Source organism: Drosophila innubila (assembly GCF_004354385.1).
Source record: "Drosophila innubila isolate TH190305 chromosome 3R unlocalized genomic scaffold, UK_Dinn_1.0 2_E_3R, whole genome shotgun sequence".
Classification (NCBI taxonomy): Eukaryota; Metazoa; Arthropoda; class Insecta; order Diptera; family Drosophilidae; genus Drosophila; species Drosophila innubila.
The window spans coordinates 29,148,596-29,167,898 of NW_022995380.1; the positions used below are offsets into that span (position 1 = coordinate 29,148,596).

The window sequence follows — 19,303 nt, forward strand, 5'->3', positions numbered from 1 at the left end:
CTTATAGCCTGTCAACAAATAAATATATAAATAACTTGCAACAATATTGAATACAAGAAAAAGTGTTCAAAACTTTGAGAACAGACATTGTCACAAACCCATAAGCCCCTGTAAAATTTGTAAGCTGGGCTAAAAAGTTTAGATGGGTAAAAGTTTGTCGGTTTTTCACAGAAATCGGTGCAGGCGTTTGCCGCATTGGCCATGCTTGAATTATGGCAACTGGACCCTGTCGACACATTTTCAATAATGAAGCAGGTTACAAGTACGAATAGTTGACATCCTTGCACTGACTGGTGACTAGTGCCTAGTGACTGGTGACTGGGTCTACTGGGCGCTAACTTCGGTTTAAGTTCAGCCAGCCGTGTTTAGAGTCTCACAACAACAACAACAACAACATAACAACAACAACAACTCCTACCTCAAGTTGTTCACAAAACTTTTTTTTTAGCTACTTCAGCAACAACTGAGAAAACAACGATGAAAAGCAGATGCTATTGAGAGGCACTGAAAGTATTTGACCGACAGAGTTGACGTGTCAAAAACATTTGCAGACTTCAGTTCAATTGGGTGAAACATTGTAGCGAATGTTTTTTTGGACCCAAACAGACAATATTAAAGCCAGAAAGTGTAAATATTCTCGAGCGAAACTGAAGAAAGAAATTACCAAAGTAATATGCACTTTAAGAACCATTCTAATAATAAAATAAATAAAAATAAATATGACGAATTACTTATTAAATAATAATAATAATAAATTAAAATATTTAAAATTTTGTTCTTTAACTAGACACTAATAACTATCATATCAGTAATTATATTTAGAGTACAGCCTATACTGTAAGAGCTAGAAGCCTTAAATTTTTACAGTAGATTCTGAAGGTCGCATGGCTTAATACGTAGAAATTTTTCTAAAAAAAAGCAGACCTGCAAGTGAATAAATATCGACAATTTTAGTACAGCCCAAAACGGTAAGAGCTAGAAAGCTACAATTTGGATAGAAATATTTATAAAATTGATATATTTTATTTCAAATAATTACATGAGAGCAAAGCCGCGGGTCTTACAAAATAATTTCTGGAAAAGTTCATAGGTCATAGCTTTAACAATGGCCTCTGCTCTCAGCCAGAGCAGTAAAGAAAAAGAACTATTAAATATCTTAATTCAAAAGGCCATTATTAAGAGTACATCATTGTGGATTATACACTGTGTGTATGTGTGTGTGTGTGTGTGTGAGTGTTGCGCAATCATGCGGCAACAATAAGACAGAAATTCGCTCATAAAACTCGAAAACAATCGTATGAAAAGCGAACCACACTCTGCACCACCGCAACCACAATACAGAAAATTGAGCATAAAAGTCAAAAGGCCAATTTTATAAAAAGACAAGCGAGCAACAACAACAGCAACAACAATGAGTAGTCGTATTAGCTTGGGGCATGGATCGGGTGCAAGTCAATGGAATGTTTGGTACACCCTAATAAAACTAATTGAAAGTCTTGTGCGCTGTGAAGCCAATAATGCCAATAACGATGGACAACAACTGGAAGGCAATGAAGCTTTTAATTTAACAAATAAGAGCGAGTCAAGCCAACAGACAGACAGCCAGACAGACGGACAGACAGACGGACAGACTGATAGACAGTCAGTTTCATTTAGCTAGTGAAAAGTCTGAATGAGTTTTTGCTTTGGCTTTGGCTTTTGCTGACACTGCACTGGGAAAGTACGGTCGGAGGAAGCAAAAGGTTAATGCTTTTTGATGCTAACTCAATATAAATAAATTGATTTCGAAATTTCAACAGCTTGGCGCGCAGCTTTTGTCAATTACATGCGATCCGTTTCCACAGCAGACGCTAAAAAGTATGCTATGAATTTTTGTGCGCACAAATTCAATTATGCTGTCGGTCATGATATAGAGAGAGAGAGAGAGAGGGCGAGAGAGGGCGAGAGAGGGCGAGAGAAAGCACATGTGTGTGTGTGTGTGAGTACACATGTGTATATGTGTCCAGCTGGCAATTGAAAAATTTGATTTCCAATTGAAATGCAAATCAAGGCAAAATAGAAATGGCATTAGCCCAGACGAGGTCCACTGGGCCAATTGAATGCCACCTAAGAGTCAGGCTCTTCAAACTGAGCACAATGTTGAGTTAAGTGCTGCACGTACACACATACACACACTCCCTATATGTGTGTACTAGCCCAGTATTTAAAAGTCACATGGATTTATGGGCTTAAGAAAATGTCAAACATCTCAAAGACTAAACAAATTGGGAAAACCAAATTTTGTGTTAATACTCCATAAAGCTTAAATTTTTATGTTTTTTGCAAATTCTACAACTTTTTAGTTTATTTGCTCATTTATAATTTCTTGCTTCTTCAATTTTTTTTCTTTTCTTTTTTTACGTTTTTTTTTTTTTTTTTTTGTTTGTTTACTGATTTAAAATAAGAATATTTTTATTATAAAAATGTAAATTATTCTAGTATATACTCGTATTTTATTTATTATATTACATTTTTATTTAAAGAAAAGAAAAGCAAACAAATGTTACAATAAGAAACTTAACAAATTTAAGTTAATTTTTAAGTATTCGTTTGATTTTAAACTGAAAAGAGTTTAGCCCGAATTCAAACCAAAGGTAAACAGCCATTTTTTATAATTTTTTTAAAGTATATTTTTGATAATAATTTATTGCTACCTATTTTTATTTATTTTTTTTTTTGATAGTATTTTTTTGATAAATATTTTTTGGGGAGGCTATACAAGTACTGTGCTCTTAACAGTCGGGCAGCTTGACCAGCGCTTTGTTTGTGTTTGAAAAGCAGAAAGCAAAGCAAACCCAACTAAAGGGCAACCAATGGCTGTAAAAAGCTCAATTGCAATGCATTCAAAAGGATTATTGTCCTTATTTATTTTGCTAAATTTATTCGTTACGCACAAATGCGCAAAGCAATATACACACACCCAAAACACACCCAATACACACACACACACACACACACTAGATGATGGTCAGCCGGTGGAAGAAAAATAAAAACATGAAAGAAACAGAAACAGCACACATTGAACATAACACGAGGCCAAAATCAAAGCAAATAAACAATAAAAATAATCGGGCCGTTAGCAACACATGCGCATTCTTCATCATCATCATCATCCTCAGCAGCAACAACAACCACCGGTCATATCACATCTACAGCCCAACAACAACAACAACAATGATGAAAAGACGCTCAACATCTTCGGGCTACAAAGTCGACAATCCCTGAAAGGCCTTAGGGGCAAGAATTTGGACCGGGGGTAGGTAATAAATAGTTGTCGCGTCATATGAAAAATGCAAGCAGTGTTTAAGTTTTCTTCTTTTTTTTTTGCCTGCCAGTCTTGGAAGTACGACTATTACCTCGCACCACCCACAAATCGACCCAGTCCATCCAATCCACCCAACACAGAGTGCTGCTGCCAATTCTCGCCCAGAATTTCTTGCTGCTTCATCGCCAAAATTGAAAAAGCGATGGGCAAAAATGGTAAAAATAAGGTTTATGTTTACTGCAGCCAAACTTATGCTCAATATCATTTACAATTTAGATTTTTTTTTCTTAGAACATTTCTTCTAGTTTTCTCTTAAAAAAAGGTTTGCACATAGCTAAAGTAAGTCAAGAAATCTTCAAGAAATTTGCCTGACAAGATATATACATAGGAAAATCATAAATCTGTCTTTTTAAATCATAAAGTGCTGACTTTTTTAATCTAATTTTTTAATCTAAGACGACAACGTTTTCTCTTAAAAAAAGTTTTCACGTTGCTAAAATATGTCAAAAAATCTTCAAGGAATTTGTCTGACAAGTTATATACAAAGAAAAATTATAAATCTGTCTTTTTGAATCCTAAAGTGCTGATTACTAAATGATCAAGAAACTCAACTAAATCATCCCAATAATAAAATCTACCTAATCTAAATTTTAAACATAATTTACTCATTATTTGCTCATACTCTTTTCTTATACTTCACTCTCCATCTCTTCGAACTTTTTCTGTAAAGAATCCCTTAGAATTTTATTTCATAATTCACATTCATATGTCTTTTAAATCTTTTTACAATTTATCCACTCTCTGTATATTTTGATTTTCTTTTTTAAGTAGCTATAGATAAAGTACATAACTCAAGTAAATTATCCTCAGAAACAAATCTACAACTGCTATAAGCAACAGTTTGTTAATATGAGGGAATTACTCATTTTTTTTTTTACTTTTTTCATTGTCTACTCTTTTTAATTTCTAACATCCTCCTTTAAATTCTAAGCAAAAGTTTAGAAATAAATAGAGTTTCTCAACTGGATTATGCTCAAGGAATTAATCTACAAATGCATCATCCAAGCATAGTAAAATAATTATAGTCTTTTTTTGTCTTTCTTCATCTCTTTAGTTAAAAGATCTATAACATTTTTGTGACCTCGTTGGTTTATGGGTAAATGATGTTGCTCACTTGAACTCGTCCAATCTTGAGTTTCTTTTTGCCATGTCTAACAAACTGTGGCTCCAGTTGTTGCTGTTGCTGTTGTTGTTGTTGTTGTTGTTTATGTTCTTGCCATTTCCTTATAATTTTTACAGCTTGTTTGGCTGTGGCTGCTCGAAAAGATGTTGTGGATGCGGTGGTTGCCTGTGGTTGCGATGTTGCTGCCACTTTCTAGGGGTTTTTATGAGCCAACTTCATACATACTATTAGTGCTATTCATTCTTGTCGTTGTTGTTGTTGTTGTTCGTGTTGTTGTTGTTCTTGTTGTTACTCTCGTCGTCATTGTAGTTTTATGTGCGTTGTTTTACAACACTGTCACCACGCCCACGCTCTAGAACTTGCCCTTGGGGAAAATTACTTAATTTCGGAATTTCAATTTAGCACTTAAGACTCGAGCAGAAGAACGGAAGGAGAGTGGGTGGGAGTGGAGAGGGTCTTCAGCATCTTGCGCACCTACTTGCAACAATAGACTCCATGTGTGTGTGTAAAATCCCGCTTACACATGTTGTGACTTTTAAAAATTTCCGGAATTTTTGGCATGCAATGTTTGCTTTTGTTTACCAACTGTTAGAGTCGCCATCTCAAGGCCCCCTCTTCTTCTTCTTTTCCCCCGCCCATTGACTGCTCAGAACAAGCAAACACAACATTGTATGTGTGTGTGTTTTCCTTATTGCTGATGCAAAAAATTGCAACAGCAGCAGCAGCAACAGCATCGTCAGCAACTGCTTATACATAATGTACATATATATGTTTAAGTATCAGTTTTTTCCCTTACATTTCGTTTCTAGTTCGGGTAAAAAACTTTGCCATTAGCACAACCAAGAAGAAAACATAAGTATGTAAATATAATACTTACATTAAGGAAAGCATATCGTATACATACATATTTACTCTTAATCAAAATAAATGCACAGCATCACTTGACTTTAAAATGACTTATTTAGTATAATACAAATAGAATCTCACAAAAAAACCTACACACGAGGTAAAAGTCTAGTTACAAAAGCAATTTCTGGCCCCAAAATTTCTAATATCTAATTTTGTGACGAATAAAATTGAGTTTAATATAAAAATTTTAAATAAAAATATAAATAATAAAAAAAAAACGAAAATTGGCACTGTGCACTGTGCTCAAAAAGGGTGAGCTTCTTTGAACATACAAGTTACTAGTTAATTTCGTCACTAGCACGATGTGCAGTCCGCAGTGATAAAGACCATTAACTTTTATTTCAATTACCTTAGCAAAATTAATACATACATAAGTCTAGCATATACACATGGTCCTTGAAATTTGAAAAGTCATAGTCCCAACACGAGTTTTAATACCAATCTTGTCAGTTTCAGATTAAAATCACTAAATGCTATAAGCTAATAATAATATGAAGATAATTTCAAATAAAATACATTTTTTAAGTCAAAAAGAGGTTTTAGAACTTTGATTTCTTGGTAAAAAGATCGTTTAATTGAACGTAGATTACGAACTTGGACTTCATTTTTTTTTTGGGCCAAATCATTTAATTTAAAAAAAAAAACCTATTTATGTCCCTGAGATAGTTAAACCAATCGCAATTATAATTATAATATTCTTGAATTATTTTTGTTAGTTGAGGCAGATTTAAGTTAAAATTCACCACTGAATATAGTTTATGCGTATTTTGTTTGGATATTCCTCATATAGGAATTTTAAAACTATATTTAAAGGCACATATTTTGGAAAACTTCTATTTTAGAACGTTAATAAATCTTAAATAAAAGAAGAAAAATATTTTTTAAACTGTGTATTTGGTACAAGGTCTTGTTATGTTTTTAACGGATCTGCAGCTAAGTAAATGGAAATTAACCTTGGATTTGTCAGCAACAATTTACCACTTTCACACACACCCACACACACACACACGTGTGTGAAGCTTAACGAAGTTTGCGGAAGCCAGTTAAACAGTTATAAAAGCAGTCAAGACAGACAGAGAGCGAGAGAGAGAGAGAGAGAGCGAAAGTGTGGGAGAAAGAGAGGGAGATGGAGTGGTTACATAGTTTCAGCATTATCCTTGCTGTTTGTTCGACTCGCTCTACTCATATTTGCACCTGCAACACAGGAGGCAGAGTGCAACACTTAGTCAAAGGTGGCCACAGCCACGCCCCTAACCACCACCGCCCTCCCCGTGGTGCGGTAAGCGAGTTTGTTAAACAGTGTAAAGTTACACGCAACTAAGCACTTAACTGCACAAAAGCTCAGAGGGAGACAAAGAGAGAGGAAGAGAGAGGGAGACCCGGGAAAAAGAGCAACTTCATAAAACTTGTAACCGCAAGCGTCGACGGCGACGTCAACGTCAACGTCAGCAGCAGCAGCAGCGTCGGCGTCGGCGGTGAGACATGCAACCTTGCAACCTTGCACTTGGAGTGGACACCAGACACAGGCTCAAGTTGAATTGCGTGCCTTTTTATGAATGAATCCAGTCGAGCCGAGTCGAGTCCGGCCAACAAATGTTAATCCGCGACCTCCCGCTGAAAGGTCGTCCCCAGGGTAGAACTGACCACTGACCAAAGGGCTGCAACACCGCAGCAGTGTTGTCATTTCAGCCAATTTATAGCTAGACTTAGCTAAAGCTTATAAAAGATAGAAATCTGGCTATTTCAAAAAGTTATTCAACTAATTTTTAAGATTGTCAGATAAGAATCTTAAAAAACCAATAGATTCACTGTTCTAAACATGTTACGAGAATCCAAAAAAACTTTAATTAAGGTATTAGCATATAATAATGAAGGAAATTATTTTTTTTTTTAAATTTTGTTACTGCAAAATATTGAACAGCGTTTTTAAAACGCAAAAATGCCTAAACATAAATCCATTCGCCTTCTCAACGCAATTTACCTTAAGAATAAGGAGTCTGTCTAGGTCAAATTCAGGGGTTAAATGTGTATTCAGCCGAGTGAACAAATTCAAGGACGAAAAAACGAAAAAAAAAAAAAAACATATTTCTTGACATTAAAAGCTATTTTGTGAATAATTTTAGCTTCCTAGCTCCTAACGCTTGGACTCCACAATCATTATTCAGTAAGTCAGTCAGGACAAAGAGTTTTATATGCATAGATATAATTTTTAAAATTTTTAAAATTCAACATTTCTCAGAAATTTTAATAAACACAGTGGAATGTGTGGCTTCAAAAACACATTAACAAGGATTTTATAATTCAACAAATATAAAGATTCTGTCAGTTAAATCTTTGATATCGACGAAAAATCGTTGTTGCTTACAATAAATAAGATCAAAAAAAGATTTCTATTAAACAACTTAAATTTTCTTTAACTTAAATTTTCTTTCAAATTTTTAGCAATTTTCTTGGCAGTTTTATAATTTTTTTTAGATATTTCCAGCTGTTATTTTTTATTATATTACGTATTTTTTCTGTTGCAATGCTGGCAACACTGTGCACCAGCAAGTAAGCGGCAATTCCTTTCACTCGACTCTCCTTTGTGCTTTGCCAGAGGCTTAGGCGCAAATTGAAGCACAGCCACAACTTGCACAGGACTCGTCTGACATATGTGTGTGTGTGTGTGAGTGCCACAAACTGTGGCAAGCTGCAAAAGGGCAAGCAATGTAAACAGCAGCAACTGAGCATTGACAGGAGAGCAAGGACACATGGGAAAGTGGCCTGAATGCGACTGTGGTTAAGCGGTCTGTTTGCTTTAAAGTCTCTAAAGCAGCTCATCAATTTGTGTTTCCTCATTTTAAGCTCAAACAGCAGATAAAAATAACAGAAAATATGGAAAGCAGAAAAGAAACTGCTTTCATATCAAATTAAAATATCTATGATTTTTAAATATGTTTCACAAATGTTATGAAATTTTGATGAGCGTCATTGCTTCTGCTATATTCGGATTGAATTTTCTAACATATTTTTAGACTCAACACAAAAACCAAAAATTTTATTAAAACCTATTATTATTGTCATATTTTATGCCAGCAGTAAATTTATTTCAAATTTTTTATATCAGGAATGCCACACAAATCCAAATCCACCAAAAATCTCCAAAGACTTCGTACATTTTTGGGAAACTTTCGGCTGCTTTCAATTTCCACAATTTAGAGATTGCTTTAATTGAATTTTCCAAATATTTCTAAACATATTTTCATATTAGAAATATAGCACTACATTTAATTGAGAGACTAATTACTTTTTAATCGAATATTTAGAAAATTTCTTTAGTTTTTGACAAACTCAAAAAATATATGTAAATTTACTCATATTTTTTCCGAAACAAAATGAAGTATCAAGCTGTATTATTTAAATCTTTGCTCTGTTTAATATAAATAAGCTTGGAGAAGATTAAAATTCAAACTCAATTATATTCGACTCTCATCCTAAGCTTGTTGTCCATGTAAATATTAAACGACTGATCGGAATTCAGTTGAATTTCTACACAAATTCACTCAATAATACAGGCATCTAATTTGTAGAACATGTGTGTTTGTTTGTTCTTCATTTAAGGTCATAATCTAGGCTTAGTCAAAGCAGGTAGACAGTGAGAAATGGACTGACAAATGTCTGGGATTTACTGTGATATTTAAAACCGCTTTATTCAGTATTTTGGCCTGGCCTTTAAGTAATTTACAGCCTGCAACATGTCGCAACTGTAGCTGTTTCTGTTCCTGTCCCTGTTCCTCCCTGACCACAGTACAAGTGCAATTTTTCAGCGGTTGACAAGATGTCGTCTCTTGTCTCTTCTCTCCTCTCTTCACTCTTCTCCTCTCTTCTCTCGTCTCGTCTCTGTGGTGCTGCATAATTGCTTTGTGGTTTGAGGATTACATATACTTGGTTTTTACTGCTTTGCTAGCTCCTAACTGGCTGTCTGTCTGTCCGTCTGTCCGTCTGTCTTTCAGTCTGGTTGACTGCCTCGTCTGACGGCTGACTCACTTAAGACAGCGTCTCTGCCGCCGTGTGGCAAGCTAAGCCGTGATTTGCGGCAACCGCCAGTGGCGGCTCTTAAGCCTTAAATGCATTCAGCTCATTTAATTTGCAATGCGCAGCAGAAAAATCTCCTTCTCTCTCTCCTTCTCCTTCTCTCTCTCTCTCCCTCTCCTATCTCTATGTCTGTCTTTTATTAATGTCCTATGCCTTTTTCACTCTTTTCTTACTCTGTCTAGCACACTATTTTTAGCTCACTCTTTCCTTCAGCTGCATGTGGCAAATTATATAATTAAGTTAAAGTGAGCGGCGGCTGGCAATTTGTGAGCATCTAGCTCCCAGCTCTCCCAACTGTCCCCCATTTTGCACGCTAATTTCTTAATTTTCACCTTCCGCTTTTTGCGGTGGCAAGTAACTATTAAGCGGCAGATTGTGATCCCTAAGCCCGTTGCAAGTTCTATTCCACAGCCGTGTGAAGCTCAACCCTCTTTATTTTTTTTTATTAAGCTACTCTCTCTCTCTTTCTCTTTCTCTCTCTCTCTCTCTCTGGCTGCCCAAAAAATCATTTCCGTATTTCTCTGACTATTATTATTATGACTTTTATTGTTATGTTCAACTGTTTGCCAGCGGCTGTTGTTCTTGTTGTTCCTGTGGTTGTTGCTGTTGTTCCTGTGGTTGTTGTTGTCGTTGTTGTTGTTGTTGCTTTTATCAACACCCGCAACAATGGCTCGTTGCTTCCCCAAGCCAACTTCAGGCTGAGAAAGCAACTGCCCAGTTCCAACCCCCTTTTGATTACTGATGTTGTTGTTGTTCCTGTTGTTGTTGTTCTTATTGCTGTGGTTGTTGTTGTTGTTGATTCATTCGCGCGTTAAATGTGCGCTCTGAGGAGGGGGTTGTAACCCCCTTTTCTATGCGTTGCACAGTGGCGAAAAATGACTAGATATGCTTACTTAAAAAAAAAATTCGTTGAGGTAAAAGTCTAGTATTGAAAGTCTTTTCATGCCCAAAAATCCAATTTTGTGACGTACGATATTAAATTGTTTATTCGTGCTATATAATATTTTAGGATATTTAAACACCTGTTACTCCATTTAAAATGTTTTTTGTTTTATTTTATATGTTTTTTATTTTAAGAAATTAAATAAAAATTGCTTTAAAAAAGATTTAATAATTTGCAAAATAATAACGGATAAATCAGACAGACGATATCTTTATTACTTTGAAAAATATTAAATTTAAGTAGTAAATATGGCATTTGTTTCCACTGTACTTTAGTTCATGGATTCGATGCTGCTCTTTGGCTCGATGGTCGTTTCGTGTTCAATTTAGCGTCATAATTTCGTTCATTGCATGGACTCTGCTCACTTTCGGGCACTTCCCCAACTTTCCACTTGCCGCACTCCTCCCCCTTCCACTCTTTCCCCTCCCCCCTTGCGCCCTGTCAGCGTTGCTGTCAAGTGTTTTGTTAAGTTCATCAAAATTGTCGCTGATGTTGCCGATGTTGCTGCTGCTGCTGCTGCCACTTAACGCAATTTTCAGTTGCTTCTACTTGACTGTCATTCATACTCGCACTCGCACACTCATTTGAAGCTGACTGAGTACTCGGATTCATTCATTCATTCATTCAAGCATTTCACGCCATTTACAGTCACAATTAATGCTTGTTTGCCTGCCACCCGCATCTGTTTTTCAGTTTGGTGGCAAAACAACATCAAAGCAGATCCCACCCCCTTCTCCTGCCCTTCCCTTTTCTTCTTATCAGTCGGTTATCAAGGCAGCAAAAAGCTTGCATATTTAATAATAATAATAATAAAAAAAAAGTAAAGTTCATAAAAAAGTCGAAAAGCAAATCCGGCTGTCGGGCCAATTGCCCCCGGGGAGAATGAAAGGGTCGACGGCGACGACGTCGTGGCAAAAAGCACAACCTTTGGGCCAACAAGCAACATTCAGCATTCCACACTCCACATTCCCCATTCAACATACAACATAAATAAAATACACGCAGAGAAAAATGCTGCACAATTAAAATATTTACACACTTCATTTACAAAGTTTACTAATTACGAAACAATTAAATTAAACCATGAACTTTGTTATTCATAAATATGTTCTAGTTTATTTAAAAGATATCAATATTAAATTTTAGAGGCATAATTAAAAAAAAAGTAAATATTAAAATTTTTAGTCAAGCTAGAAGCGTTTGAGAAATTAAATTTGAATATCAAAAATATTTCATTTAAATACATTTACCAAATTATTAAGGCAACAAAAAAATGCTTTGATTTTCAGTTGAATATGAAAACTTAATATAATATGAAGCCTATTTTATTTGTATACATTTTGCGAATACTTTAAATGGTAAACTAGATATGACAAGTTTAATTTGAAGTGTTTGGTGTCAATTTGGCATTACTGTCTGTATATAAAACTCTTTGTCCTCACTCACTGACTGATCATATTTCTACAAATATTGACATTTAAGTACTGTTTCACTTAAATCCAAGTTTCGTTTATATAAACATAATTTTTGTCCTTTAATGTAATATGATTATATATATTTTTACCATGAGTCATTTCTCTGGGTGTACAGTATACAACGTTCAACATAAATAAATATTTTTGCCAGGCAACTGACAGACTTTACACCTAACTTGTCCGCCTCTGGGACCAGCCTCGTCCCGCCCATGCAGCCTTTTCCCGCCCACCTGTCTAGCTGGGAAATTCTGGGATACTTCTGGGATACTTCTGGGATGCTTCTGGTCAACTGGGACTTGTCATAAAGTATGTTAAATATTTGTTGAGCGAGGTGCGTTCAGTAATTGAAGGGGCACTGTGTTGGAGTTCATTAGATTTGCGCTATCAACTCAATTTACAGGTAACCAGATGGCATAGAAAAAGACAGAAATGATGAGAAGAAGAGGAGAATACAAGTGGAAGCATAAGCAACATATCAAATAAAAAACAGCTGATGCTTAAGAACTTTGATAAATAATGCAAAGGACTGCTTTTTCATATTGCAGTTGAATTATACCTGTGAAATATTTGTAAATTTAACATTAATATTTATACATTTAAAATATGTGTTCTGTAGTTAGACATTAATAAGAAACTGCATACAATTGAGAGAGAAAAATTAAGAACATCCAACTAGGATACTCGTAATTAGAAATTAAGGTCAGGAAAACCAAATTAGGAAGTTGTAATAAGAGAAAATTTGAATGGAAAGGCAAAAATTAAGACCACTTAAAAAATTATTTAAATAGAAATCGTGAAATTTATAAAGTATTGTGGACCTTTCAACTACTATTGAATAACTTGGTTAATATTTTAGCAAAATATTTTTTTGAACCATATTTTGTGAGTCTTCTAAAATCAATTGAGACAGTTTTGTATTGTAAATTTTGGAAAATAAAACAATAGATTTTTACTTCACACCATGAAATATACAAATTTAAACAAATATCAAAGAAAATTCAACCGCAGTCAAAATTATATCAAAGCTAGTTAATCCTAATTTTTTTAATTTAAATATTTTTTAATTGTTACGAATATTTTTCTGATTTGAATTGTGTATACATTGCTTCCTTATTTTCTTTTTGGTTTCGTTAAATTGTGTTCTAAACTTTTCATGCATTTTATTTTAAAGTTTTTAGGAAAATTGTTTAAAATCGCTTGAGATGCATTTAAAAATTATTATTTTGATTATAATCCTAATATTTCATGTCCCTGGATTTTTTTTTTGGAATTCGTACAAAAATATTTGGAATTTTCATGAAATACCGGTCGCAGTGACTTAACTTTAAACGGCAATGTCCTTGCACTTGTTGTTGTTTTTGTTGTTCTTTTAACTTGGCTTAAAACTCAAACTGTGACTGTGACTGTGACGTTGGCAGAATTTCAATGCCAGAATTTCATCTACCATTTGATTCACTTTTTTTTTTGGGCTTCGGATATTCGCCTAAAAGTGAGCTATGAATTTTTGTTGTTGTTTTGTTTTTTGTTTGTGTTTTTCAACTTTTTGTTGGTTGGCGCTGCTTTTGATTTGAATTTCGTTGCTTTTGTCATTTGCTCAACCCACCACCCAAAATTTGTTGTTGTTGTTGTTGTAGCTCACGTTTTGCATACAAAGCACACACTCACACACACACTCCACATGCATTCCACATGGACAAGGGTAAAACATCTCATTATATGTACAAACATGTACTTACATATATATGCATGTTTCTGTGTTGTTGCTGTTGTTGTTGCTATTGTTATTCTGTTGTTGTTGTTTGCAGCTTCAACTGCCAACTTCTTTTTTTTATTTTCTCTCTTTCTCTCTTTGCACCTTAACGTTTCACTTCACTTTTCTGGTTGTTGTTGTCGATAGTGTTGTTGCTCTTGCATCTCACAATTTATGCACTTAACATAATTTAATTTCCAAAATGCCGCTAGTAATAACAGCAACAATTTTTACACTTTGACACTTCTTCTTCTGCTTCTTCTTCTGCTTGTTACAGCTTTGTTTTTGTTTTGCTTTGCTTTTGCTTGTATTCTTTGCTTACTTTCTTTACCTTTTTAATCAAAAAGCAACAACAAACAATAAATGGAAATAAACTCCCAAAATACTTGGCGAATTATTCGCGTTACACGTACACTTCTTACACACACTTACTCACGCACACACACTCAAATAATTCGACGTTCGTTGAGTTGATTTTGTGTCTCGCTTCGCAGCCGTCCCGTTTTCACACGTCCGCTCGCAATGCAAGTCGTCGCGCAACTGAAAACTGGAAATGAAACCAAGTTGTTGCTGCTGTTGCGCTGCTGCTGCCGCTGCCGGCGTTGCACAGTGGCTTGCATGCTAGCATTTGAGTGGTGAAAAACACTACTTTTAAGAATATGCAGGGATTAAGTTAAGCAATTTATAATTTGAAATTTTCTTTTTAATATTTAAAATATTCTATACTAAAATGTTGTATTTTCTTACAAATTCAGACATATTAGATTTAATTTAATTGAATTTAATTTCTTAGTCCAATTATAATATCTTATTGAAGCATTTTATTTAAGAAATTTATAATTTAGAGTATTCTTTTCATTTGTTAAGAAAAACTCTTTAGTAAAATTTACTTATTTCTTTGCGTATCCAGATATTTTGTATTTATTATTTATTATTATTTATTTCCAGTTGTCTATTTAAAAAAGGCTTAACTAAACTTATAAAACAATATATATGAAATAATTAAAATAAAAATGTTACCACTTTCAACAATCTTTCTCCACTGTGCGTTGTGGCTGCTGTTGCTGCTGTGTTTATGTTCTCTTCTTGCCTGAAGCTGACGCTGACGCTGACGTTGACGCTGAAACTGATGCTGCTGATTTGGAGTGTTCTCTGCATTGCAATCGTAATCGCAATCGACTGACATTTGATTTTTGTCTGCGGTCGCAGAAAAAGAAAGCACATAATTAAGAGTTTAAAATTCTGAAAATCATTCAATGTCCAACAATTAATTCATTAATTGTATCTGGTTAAAATAACTTTAATTATCCTTTCATACACACATAAAATAAACAAATTCCATGGTGAGCATGCAACAATAATTACCGCTATATCATTCTCAAATATTTAAAATAGAATTAATTAAAGCTAATCAAAACATTCCATTACATATCCAAGTTTATTTATTAGCCGGAATAGTTGTTCTCTGGTTTCATGCTTGCAACAATGTTTCAATTGCCACACGTTCCGCATACCGCCAGCGCTCTCTTACCGGTCTATGCTCTCTTTGGCGCCCACGCAATTTCGTGCTCTTCCAACTGTGCGCTCAGTTCACCCATTGCTTGACTGGGTACACTTGTGAAATGAGTACACTTGTGAAATGGGTACACTTTGAAATACCATTGTGTGATGTTCGGACTGGGTACACTTGTGAAATAGGTACGCTGAAAGACGTACACTTAGTATAGAACTCCCATTGGTTGCCATACTCAGTGGGTACACTTGTGATAAGGGTACACCTCTGAAATGGGTACACTTGGCAACTGTGTGCCGTCAGGCGAGACACTTTGGTACTTCCATTGGGTGCCATACTCATTTCCGGTTTCCGTTGCTTTGTGTGCGTGCCAAATTTGAATTGCGTTGCAAAGTTAAACGCGTTTTGACTTTTGCTTACACTTTTTTTATGCGTATTGCATATTATAGAAAACGCATTAATAGCCAAGGAGGACGACGGTGGCGTGACGACGACAACCCTGGCGGATGTTTGCAATTTCCATGGCGCAGACATCAGACAGAGGACAGGAGCGGGGAGTGGGTACAGGAGGGGGAGGGGAGGGAAGGGTAAGGAATGCTGTATTTTGAAGGCGTCAAAATCAAATTGTCTTGTGAAACAGAAAACTCATTTTATTAGCTTCCAATTGCCGGCAATAAATTTAACTTCCCTTGCAACTGGCTAATCAAGGCACTGTGGGCAATTTTTTCATTTTTGTGCTCATCATTCTTTGACTATTAAATTTATATATGATTATTTGGGACTCAATTTATTTATTATTGCTCTTAGTTTTATATCTTTCAGTAAATGACTATGTAAATAACTTTGCTTTAACTGTTGGCAATTTTTGCATATTTCTAAGCATTTTTATGGATTCAGTGTACTAATTACTACTCTCATTTTAATATCTTCAAATAACTGCAAATAAATATATATATTTAGTCAATTCTCTAATATTTCTGACATTGAATTTGTAATTTTTAATTTTTTTTATTATTGTTCACAATTTATTATCTTTCAATACCCGACAATAAATATAACTCTCCTTGCAATTGTCTTATCAATGCACTGTGGGAAATGTTTTCCATTTTTCTTACATTCAAAAATGCACATGAAAGTTGTACATAATTACAGCTGAATTTAAAGCCGCTATAATAAAGTTTTTGGCATTTAATAAAAAAGTTTTCGGTTTTCATTAACGTTGTCATCCACAATTTGTTGATTTGCTTTCTTGTGAAAAATGGAAAAGTGTCAGAAAAATGTTATAATTATCCCACAGTGCAATGACATGGATTGCGCAAGGCGAAGAGTTGTAGAAAACGAGAGAGAGAGAGAAAAAACTAACCGAAAACTGATAAGAAAAACGCACTGCATTGATAAGATAAGAGCAGCTGGTAGTAGCTGCAATTCTACCTGAAAGCTTTGGCCATTAGAAAAAAAGAAATGAGCGCGATTAGTCACAATTTGGTTTCATAGATCGATAGTCAGACATGGACGACACGGACTTCTCGTTGTTTGGCACCAAGAATAAGCACAAAAAAGACAAGGCCGATGCAACGCAAATTGCCAAGACTCCCACCTCCGAGGCAGATCTCAAGAGGATCATTATCTCCCGTCCCACCAACGAGGATAGCTATGAGAACTGCCCTCGCACCGGAGTCGCCATAATTCTCAATCACAAGGAGGTGAAGGGCCAAAAACAACGTGTGGGCACCGAAAGGGATCGGGATGATATACAACAGTCCCTACTCGGTTTCGGATTCGATGTGCGTCCCTATAACGACCTGACCTTTGCCGAAATCAACGATTTGCTCAAAGAGGGTGAGTCAGACCCGAAACTTCTTCCATCTATAAATGATATAAGAGTATTCTATTTCCGTGTTGCAGTGGCTCGAGAGGATCACAGTCAGAACGATTGCTTTGCGCTGGTCGTCATGTCACATGGATCCGAGGGCAAGGTCTATGCCAAGGTAAATACACTCAACAAAAATTTTGACTGTAAATTTGAAAATATGAATTAAAAATTCTGATAAAATTTTAAAAAAATTTACTGAATAAATTAAAAAAAATTTTTTCCTGAAATAAGCAAAAAAAATTCTTAAGCTCTATAAAGATTAACCTAAGTAAAAAAATTTGATATTCATAAATTTAGTTCTAATTTTTTTAAATATATAAAAAAAAAATTTTTTAAGCAACGTGAATTTTCTTAAATTGTGTCATTTTATAAAAATTTTACATGTCTAAACTATAATCCTATATATTTCTGAATATTAGAGCATTTTCTTTGATTTAAAAGCAATTTAAATTTTATAGCGATTATCCTTAAACTTTTGTAGAAAATCCAAATTCTGAATTTATTCATATCATGCTTATGAACGATATATATTTCAATAATTTTCACCTTCAAATCTCTTCAGGACATGTCGTATCCCGTGGATCGTCTTTGGAATCCCTTTCTGGGAGAGAGCTGCAAAACGCTGGTGAACAAACCAAAGCTCTTCTTCGTACAAGCTTGTCGCGGTGCAAATTTGGAGAAAGCTGTGGAATTCACTAGTTTCTCGGTGATGACCAGGGATCTGGGTCCAGCAGCTCCAGAGCCACAGCCGGTGACTTATGCCATTCCCAGCACAGCGGACATGCTGGTCTTCTACTCCACCTTTGACAGTAAGTCTACAATACATTTATTTTATTCGTGAAGAGTGAAATATGTGTAACAGGCAGAAAAATTCATTTGCGATCCCATATTGTAGAATCTAGATATTGAAATAGAGTTAATATAACTATGTCTGTCTGTCCGTAATAAAAAAAATATCTTAGAGATGGTAAGAACTGGCAGCACCATATTTGGTATGTAGATGATACGATCCCTTACCCTACAAATCGAATTAGAAATAATTGATTTTTTTAATATAATCATCTTTAGTTTTAACATCGTAATTAGTTTCGTAGATACCAAGGTGTCTTGAAAATTTAAACACGATCCGATAATAAGCCTAAAAGTTATACAAGAAACAATATTACAAAGGTCTGGGTAAAGGAAGAAGAAGAGAACACGGAAATTATAAAGTAAAAATCAGTACAGAATAAGATATTAAGATTTTCACCACTATAATATTAATTCATTCATTTTAATTTCCTCTTTTTGTAGAATTCTTCTCGTTCCGCAATGTGGATGATGGTTCTTGGTTTATTCAGAGTCTCTGCAGAGTCCTTGATCTGGCTGCCAATAACGAGGCTAGGCAACCTGAGGGGGCGGAGTTACTTCGGCTGCTGACCGCTGTCAATCGGAAGGTCGCCTACGAGTATCAGTCAAATACGAAGAACGAGGCTCTCAACCAGATGAAGGAAATGCCCAACTTCATGTCCACTTTGACGAAGACTTTCCAGCTGCGTGTCAAGCCAAAAACCTAAGATACTACACTGAAGAAAAAACAACAACGCATTTTTTTGACAAGAAAAATATTACAATTTCATTAAAATTATTTAAAAAATGCGTTGAGAGTCAGAAAATTTGTAATATTAGAAAACACATCACGATTGTGAAATTCTTCTTTATTTTAGAAACCGCTCATTTTTTATCAGTGTAAGACCTAAGGCAACCTCTGAGTCAGTTCCCCAAAGAGTACATTCATATACCATATAAAAAAACGATTTGTGTTAATAATAACGTTTGTCTTTTGTATCTGTATCTGTATCTTTATCTGTGTATGTAGCAACGAGTACAATATACATTTGTATCTGTATCTGTAAACTATGTATCTGTGTATCTATCGATCGTGCTTTGGCACACTTATCTGCAATTGCCTTAAAGCCTTTGGGAAGCGATAGCGAGTCGCGTTAGCTGCGACCATACGAGGGCAGTCTGAGCAGTTACTGACAAAATAAATGAAAAAAATACAAAGAATAAAATTTAACGAGACCAAAATAAAAGTGAAAAAATAACACAAAGAGTTGGGCGATTCGAAAAAATAAAGTTTTAAAAAATGTTAAAATCCTTAAATTATAAAAAAAAAATTTGGTCCTACTTTTCTGACTCCGTTTGAAACGCTCGTACCGGTACGTTTGTGATAAAGTTGCAAGGTCAAAGAGTTGACCAACTTCCAGCTGACATAACTTGAACAAAACGGACCCGAT

At 35.0% G+C, this 19,303-nt stretch overlaps 2 protein-coding genes across 2 annotated transcripts in view; one reads left to right on the forward strand and one right to left on the reverse strand.

Moving 5' to 3' along the window:
• Window positions 1–13,896, reverse strand: part of LOC117790185 (collagen alpha chain CG42342) — a 105,649-nt gene extending 91,753 nt beyond the window's left edge. The window contains exon 1 of the mRNA XM_034629511.1: window positions 13,625–13,896. The gene's annotated coding sequence lies outside the window, so the exon portion shown is untranslated. The remainder of the gene's footprint in view (window positions 1–13,624) is intronic.
• A 2,703-nt stretch (window positions 13,897–16,599) lies between these two features.
• LOC117791455 (caspase-3) lies at window positions 16,600–18,923 on the forward strand. The gene is made up of 4 exons (XM_034631216.1): window positions 16,600–16,990; window positions 17,057–17,139; window positions 17,587–17,833; window positions 18,318–18,923. Exons 1-4 carry the CDS (start codon window positions 16,660–16,662, stop codon window positions 18,578–18,580), a joined length of 924 nt encoding a protein of 307 aa, XP_034487107.1. The 5' UTR covers window positions 16,600–16,659; the 3' UTR covers window positions 18,581–18,923.
• Window positions 18,924–19,303: the final 380 nt, after the last annotated feature.